This window comes from Triticum aestivum, chromosome 5A (genome assembly GCF_018294505.1).
Source record: "Triticum aestivum cultivar Chinese Spring chromosome 5A, IWGSC CS RefSeq v2.1, whole genome shotgun sequence".
Lineage (NCBI taxonomy): Eukaryota > Viridiplantae > Streptophyta > Magnoliopsida > Poales > Poaceae > Triticum > Triticum aestivum.
The window spans coordinates 42,725,117-42,733,390 of NC_057806.1; the positions used below are offsets into that span (position 1 = coordinate 42,725,117).

Genomic DNA, 8,274 nt, shown 5'->3' on the forward strand with positions numbered 1-8,274 from the left:
GGCAGGTTAATAAAAATGACATATTCTAACAAGTTAAAATGCCATGGTCAAAACAGTGAAAATGACAGGCTACCTATAATGAAAATTTACACATGACAACACTAGAACAAGTTTGTTAGAATAAGCAACAATTTGCCCTGTTAAAAACATTATATGTCATGACAACTATATGAATTTGCCAGGGTAAAAACATATTTCGCGTGCGGACATTAAGGAAAATTCTAGAAAAATTGTCATGTTAAAACATTATTTGCCATGGCCAACTCTAGGAATTAGCCATGTGGACATTGTTTGCACATGTAAACTTGCCATATACAGTACCTAACACAAAAATGCCATGTGATCAATACAAATTGCTCTAAAAAAACATGTTTGGTTAAACAAAATTAGAATGTGTTGAATTAGCCATATGAGATTTCAAAGATTTGCCATGCCACCTTGCACAAAAAATGCCATGTATTGTAGAACAAAAGCACAATAATCTTGCTATGGATCATTGCCATTGTTTGGTAGCACTGGAATCACCAGCTAGAGCATACAAAGACCAGTAGCAAAACACCGCCGGGGCAAAATGAACATGCTCGGCAAAGCACTAGCTAGAGCACTAGTCAGGCAAAACTGAACACAAATTGCCATAAATCAAACAAAAAGAACTTTGGACATGTATAAAAATGAACATGTGAAATTTTCATGGCTGAAAACTAAAAAGAGTGTGGCAGCTACATGAAAACAGCACAAGCTAAAACTCAGACCGTGGCAGTTTTGACATTGAATTGCCCATGTCAATTTCTTTTAATTCTACACGTCAATTTTTTCGTAGTCCCATCCATTTTATATGCAATCATGGCAATTCCCCTCTAAAAACCACACAACCCTACCCCCGTGAGACGCATCTCTCGGGGAGGCGCGCCGTGTCGGAGATGACCTTCCTCAGTAGTAGATTAGCCTCCTTTGTCCCGGCCTCGAGAAGGCTCTCTGTCGTCCTCAGCTCCCACCATCATCGGCTCGCCATCCGCGGCGGTCATCGTCGACAGGCTCCGTCGTTGCGACCTCATAGAGTTTGAGATGCATCGATGATGAGTGCCTAGCTAGTGTGGAATCTGACGGATTATGCAGTGGTCCCCGTTGAGAACACCGGCGCGAGGTCTCCCTCCCTCTCACTCACTCACTCACCCACTCTATGTGCTCGGAAATGGGGAAATGGGATGCGAAGGGGGAGGAGGGCACCCGATGTTGATTGCATAGGGCGTGTACGCGTCCTGTGTGGTCAGGTTCCCGCGAATGGGCTGGTCTTTCTGACGTTACACTGAGATACTTTAACATCCATGTTTTCAATCCAACGGTTAAAAAGGCGTTCACTCGGAAAATCTTAATATTTAACGCCAGCTAGATAAGATTTCCGAAAATCTAACATCAGACTCTTTAGCCCAGCTCTTGGAAAAAATATTAACTCTTGTAAACCCTGGTCCACTCGCTGGACAAAATCCACGGAAGAAAGGAAAAAGAAAACAAAAACCCATCCACACCCACACTCGCCGGAGCGACGCCAAGCAACACCATCATCGCCTCCGGCAGGCAACCCCAGTCTCCCCATCGTCACCTCCAGCTACTTCACTCCCCCACCCTCCGCCGCCGGTGCTGCGCCGCTTGCTCGCCGCCCCCTAGAGCGGGCGGGGGACCACCAGGTACACCACTCCGTCCGTGCCTGGTGTTGTCTTCCCCTCGCTCCTCTTCCGGCTCTCTGATTCGACCCGCGCGCCGGAGCTGGGAGGGAGGAAACCAGATGCTGTTCTGTTGCTCTCTCTCGCCCCCAGGAATCCAAACTTATCCGCTCCCACCATTCCAGCAGCAGAGCAGCTCCCCGCGGAAAGTACGCAGCTCCGGCCGGCACAAGAGCAGCAAGGCCGAGCATCAATATTTCAGGGCGCAATCTTTCCGGGCGCGGGCCAGGGACCAACCTTTGCGTGCTCAAGCGCATCCAGATGGTGGCTACGGCCCTCCGGAGCAAGACCCTGAGGCCGAGGGGCACTCGCCAGGCTCCCCGGACGCGGAGACGCTTGCTTCCTGGTTGCGTTCTTGCGGCACCGTGGCCGATGTTCGGCGAGTGCACGGGGTTGCTGTGCGGTCGCCAGATGGTCCGGGGATTTTTCTGGCTAATAATTTGATCACTTCATATGTGAGGTCCCGTGAGATTTCAGACGCGAGGAAGGTGTTTGATGAAATGCCTGACAGGACCGTTGTGTCGTGGACGGCTATGATGAATGGGTATCTGAAGTCGGGCAACTACAGTGAGGTCGTCAGGCTGTTCTTGGACATGATGGCCAGCGGGGAGCGAGGTAACAGCTTGAGTTTCGTTTGCTTGCTGAAGTCTTGTGGTGAGCAATCCAATGCTAAGCTAGGGCAGCAGGTCCATTGTTGTGTTGTGAAAGGAGGGTGGAGCAATGTGATTCTGGATAGTGCCGTTGCACACTTCTATGCTCAGTGTGGTGATGTTGCCAGTGCTTCAATGATGTTCGATAAGATGACCTCTCGTGATGTCATCTCGTGGACAACAATGATCACGGCTTATGTGCAGCATGGGCATGGGGATAAGGCCCTTCAGATGTTTCCGGCGATGTTCTCTGAGGGATTTCACCCTAATGAGTTCACCGTGTGCAGCATCCTCAAAGCTTGCGCAGAAGAGAAGGCTCTAAGATGTGGGAAGCAGCTGCATGGTGCTCTTGTGAAGAAGTTGTTCAAAAATGACATCCATGTCGGCAGTGCTCTTGTTACCATGTATGCCAGAAACAGGCAAGTGTCTGATGCTCAGGCAGTGTTTGATATGATGCCTAGAAGAAACACTATTACATGGACTTCTCTGATCTCGGGCTATGCGCAGAGTAGCCAGGCTGAAAAGGCTATCATGTTGTTTCGACAGATGAAGACGCGACGGGTGTCTGTTAACAACCTTACCATTGTTGGTCTTCTTAGTGCCTGTGGCTCCATAAGATCACTCAGTCTTGGTAAGGAACTGCATGCACAGGTAATAAAGAATTCCATTCAAGAGAATCTTCAAATTGGGAGTACGCTTGTTTGGTGCTACTGTAAATGTGGAGAGTATACATATGCTGCACGAATTCTGGAAGAAATGCCAGACCGTGATGCTGTCTCGTGGACAGCTATGATTTCAGGCTACAATAGCGTTGGTCATAGTGCCGAAGCACTTAAGTCATTAGATGATATGTTATGGGATGGTGTGACTCCAAATACCTACACTTATTCCTCCGCTTTGAAAGCCTGTGCGAAACTAGAGGCTCTGCAAGATGGAAGGAGGATTCACGGTGTTGTTAACAAGACTCCTGCCTTTTCAGATGTGTTTGTGGGAAGCTCATTGATCGATATGTACATGAGGTGTGGAAAAGTTGACGAAGCTCGACGAGTCTTCAACGCCATGCCAGAACACAACTTAGTAACATGGAAAGTGATTATTACAGGATTTGCTCAGAATGGCCTCTGTGAAGAGGCTTTTAAGTATATGTACCTAATGCAGCAACAAGGGCATGATGCTGATGACTTTATGCTTTCAAAAGTTCTGACATCATGTGGTGATCTTCAATGGAAGTCAGACTCCATCTCTTTTTCTGGCTCGAATACTGGTTCACTCAGATAGGTAAAGTCTACTGTCTGAGTTAATTTCTGGGGATTAATTTGTACAGAGTTCTTGCAGTTAGCTTAACTATTTATGCTACTAGTAGTTCTCCGCGTACTCTGTATCGGTTATCATGGGATGTGATTGCTTTTGAGATTGAGCAATTACACGAAAAGAAATATTGATTTATTTTATTCTGTTTCCTGCACTAGTGATGCTAGGTAATTGATATTGTTTATTTACTGTTAAGAGTTTTAGTATCTGAATTCCAGAGTTGGTGTATTCTACCGGAAAGCCAAGTTTCAAGCAATAATAAGATTGCAACACATTTAAATTATGTAGCACATGTGAGGTTTTCTTTGGGGTAATATGGAGGATGCAACTGTTATATATTGTTGAACCTTGCATTTGATTTTACGCCAATTCTGTTTTTTTTTTGCTGCAATGTTTTCAGAGTTGTCTTGCTTAAACAAATGAAATTTTCTTGCAGCAATTATCTATCTCAAAATTATCACTGAACTACTACTTTTCGAACCCTAATCCCAGATTTGTACTTATTGTGCTAATGTTATCATAAAGCTGCACATTTTACCAGCTGGACAACTATGAACCACATGGCATGCACATGTGGCTCTGCTGACCTCAGAGTGGTTAACCTGTTGGCCTATTGTTGCAGCTCATGCTAAAAAAAGGTGTAGTTTCCTGGTAATATGTGCGGAGAATGCGTAGTTTGTGAATATTTTTTCAAGAAGCATATTTCTTTTGTCTTGGTTGATGCTATATGTCAATTTAACATGTTTTCTAATGTTTTTCTCACTAAATTCTGTTCTTGTTAATTGAAAGAATCTAAAACCCCCAAGATGTTACTTAGATTCAGAAAGTTTCCATCCACTTCATCAGTTTGTTGCTTGAATAGCTGATTCTTGCTCTAATGTTTAGCTTATCATATAATGTAATCAGATACAAACCCTTCTTATTTCTGAACACTTGGGAAAGGTGATGACAGAGATAATGAAACAAGAGCAAATAATTGATGGAGTAAAGCCGTTGCAATAGTTATTCTAATGAAATGTTATATGTCAAAAGTATTAGTAACAACCAGCCTGTTATTAGTTATCCATATACTCATCCACATCAGATCCCCTGTCTGGCCACTTCTTTCCTATTTTCTTCATCATCGAACAGACAAACAAACTTTAAGAACACCTTTTGTGCTTCATCTTCTAAGACATTGCTTGATATTGTTACATTGTGAAGTAGATTGCTATATGAGTTTCATGATAGATACAATTATTGATGATTTCTGCATTGAAGTCACACACTACAACTAAAAGGTGAATGTTAGTTCCTTTTCCAGTACCGTATGTATTTTTGTCATGGAAATGCAAATCTTAGAATGAATACTTAATGCATGCGTAAATAGTGAAAACATTTGTGACAGAAACACTGGATCTCCATATTAATATATCTGACATGAGTACAGTGTGAAATGCCAATTCTGTTTGTTCTTGGCTTCACTTATTCTGGTTTTGTCACTGCCTTGTATTGTTTGTAGAAGTAAAATTGCCCATATCAACATCAAGTGTTTGGTTAATGCTATTGCATGGTGCATGAATACAGAACATGCGCCTGTGTCATTTCTCTCTGTTTATTTTCTGGATGCATGGCAGATAAATTGGCAAAAACAAGCACTTCCATATTTTTTATGGTGGCAGCTGTTTGGCATGACTCCCAGCTCCAAAAAATCTAGGCGCTGGAGCTGGGGGTATATTAATGGTGTTGACATGAGCCTTCTTTATTCATGTTAGACTGAAATTTGTGCTAACGGTAGTATGGTACTTTATTTAGCCTACAAACTCCAGGTCCTGCAAGAAACAGGGAGTTGGAAGAGCTCATTACCTTAACTTGTCTGTGGCCCCGGAGGACAGTTCAATTTAGTTCAGCAAACACTAGGTGTATGCAATTCATGACTAACCTCTTTAAGTTTGTCTGAACTTCATTTGGATCATATAGCCTAAAGAAATTGACACCTTTCACTTTGGGAAACCAAAACAAAACAATTAAAGTGATTTGAAATAGTTGGAATTTGAATGACTGTAAAGTTCAGTTAAATATACAGAAGTGTGATGCAGTTCTTGACTCGTACCTTTGAAGCGCCTAGATCATAAATTCTGACTACAGAACATGTGGAAGCTAACAGATTTTGCTTTAGAATAGACATGATACATCAATCTAATGAATCCGAATATGTATATTGTGCAGTTTATAAAACCAAGTATTGAATTGAATGTGATAACCCTTTTTGCACACTGTTCTATTGCCTTCTATCTCATATTGCATAATTTCAGTTTTCTCCTCCAAACAATTCTTTCAATCGTCGCGCTGCTTGCAATTGGTTATATAATTGCTACATTGTATAAACAGAAGATCTATGTTAGCGATATATTGCCTTATACAACAGCATGTATGTCATATATGTGCCCCACGTGAGGTCTTTCAACATGTTTCATCTATCCTCAATGAGTATGGATTTTCCCTACTGGAGATTCCATGGACACTATAAACCTGTACTAGTCTTTGTATTGCTTCACACAATAACTTGCTATGTGAATGAACAGTTATTTGCTGATTATTTTATTTTGTCTTCTACTTCTTGAAGCCGGCCTTAGAAAGTCAGACGGAGAGTCATGCAAAGGTGTGTCCGGCTCAAGTGATTCTTTTTTACATTTAACAAACTGAGTCCTAATCTCCCCCCCTTCTTTTTAAAATGGATAATAGGGCTTACAGATGCAAAAACATGGCAGTTACAGAAACGGCCAATCTGGATGCTGCAGAGGAAAAGGTAAAGATAATTAAATCTGGGTTTGATCTAGTTTTGGATAGACTGATGGTGTTCGGTAATGAGGAATGATACTGTGGCAGCAAAAAGAAAGAATGCTACAAGAATATCTGCCCTTTCCTTGTTCTAATTTCTTTTATTTTACATCAACTTTTTTTTAATATGTAAAGAAGTAAAAAATTCCCAAATTGATAAATCTCATGAATGCTTTCAGATGCATAATATAATCTTTGTTTTGAGGCTCGTTTTCTTGACTTTTGACTGTGCTCATCTTGCCCTAATCTCGAGTCCAGGCCACAACCTGGAAATGACAGCCTTTTCCTTATGGTATGGCAGCACATTACACAAACACAAGTAACCCATTATACCTTAATACTGATTTTGGTGCAGCATCACCAAGCAGCTTTGCCTACACCTTATGGCAGCACAAATGGGTCACTAACTTGAGTACAAAGTGATGGTTCTGATGCTGCAAAGCTGCAGCTTTTTAGTAGCATATTCAGCCATATTTATAGAGTACAAGTCATTTTGTTCTAATGGACTTTGGCTACTGAACCTGGACAGGTTCAATCTGCTTCTAGTGCTCATCAAGTGAGCTGCAAAATATCTAAATTATAGCCTACAAAGCGTAGTGTGTGTTCAGGCACACATTTATAGAAGAAACTAGATTTTGCTACTAGAACAGCCAAGCAAAAAATAATAATCAATACTTGTCTTTACGGATGGGAACTCTATTTATTTAGGCAATTCCTCATATCTGATGCACTCGACAGCTACCATGGTTGGTTTGCCTTTTGCTTTGAGTTGCCTGCAAATACATATCACCTGTTGCAATGCCATGACATTCCAATTATGGTTCATCTCTGTCCTAATGTGTTTCCCATCAGGGTTTTTTTACCAAAGAAAAGGGGTAAATACAATAAAAAGCAGGCTTAATTAGCTTAATAACATAGCTGAACTGTGTAGGTTCCAAGTAATGTCAGCGTTGGGACTTCACCAAGGGGGCTTGCGCATTATTGTTATGTCCAACACCTTGGTGTTCTTGAATGATCTGTTGCATCTGAAATTTATTTGGTGCCTGTGAGAAAGATTCTATAGAAGAAGATGCAGTGTAACATAATCATTATAGGCAATAACAATACAAAAGCATGCTTCAGTTGCGATGTTCGTGCCATGCATTGTGCTGGTTCAACAGCTTTTTATGTTGCTTAAGCATGCTACTTAAGTACTACACTGCAGTAACATCATTCGTATCTAATGAGACACCAGTGTTGTGTATTGATCAACGTAATACATCTCAAGCGAAAGGCGCTGGCTGGAAGTATGGATGTTTCTATTTTTTTTATGATGTACCTCTAATGAAATACTCCCTCCGTCCGGAAATACTTGTCATCAAAATGAATAAAAAGGAATGTATCTAGATGTATTTTAGTTCTAGATACACCCTTTTTTGTCCATTTCGATGACAAGTTTTTTTGGACGGAGGGAGTATGTGACAGGCTGCGAGAAAGGAAGTAGGTGGAGGATGGGATCCCACATGTACGAGAGAAGTTTTATCCTATATCGGACATCAGTGTTACAAGCCCGGTTTCCTGTGAAGCCTATGCAAGCTCAGATCTTAGATCTGGGCTTAAATATGGACAACTCCGTGGCTCTCTGAGTAGTAACTTAACTCCGAATCATACACTTGGTCCAGCGCGAAGAATCTCTCCACTTACAAGCAATAATCAGCCCAGAAGGTGCTTTATTGCTGCTGCTATGCTACTTGTGTGTAGAAAATGATTTGGTGCATCGATAATTATTGATC

General features: G+C 41.8%; 1 protein-coding gene across 2 annotated transcripts; it reads left to right on the forward strand.

Moving 5' to 3' along the window:
• Positions 1-1,480: 1,480 nt before the first annotated feature.
• On the forward strand, positions 1,481-7,778 carry LOC123102197 (pentatricopeptide repeat-containing protein At4g18520, chloroplastic). Of its 2 annotated transcripts, XR_006448805.1 has the most exons (4): positions 1,481-3,649; positions 6,288-6,323; positions 6,407-6,470; positions 7,434-7,778. XR_006448805.1 is itself a non-coding variant. In XM_044523502.1 (3 exons), the coding sequence occupies exon 1, from the start codon at positions 1,784-1,786 to the stop codon at positions 3,647-3,649; it is 1,866 nt and encodes a 621-aa protein (XP_044379437.1). In that variant the 5' UTR covers positions 1,481-1,783; the 3' UTR covers positions 6,288-6,323; positions 6,407-7,778. The 2 variants fall into 2 exon arrangements, 1 of the variants encoding a protein (XP_044379437.1); XM_044523502.1 differs by having other exon boundaries at positions 6,407-7,778.
• Positions 7,779-8,274: the final 496 nt, after the last annotated feature.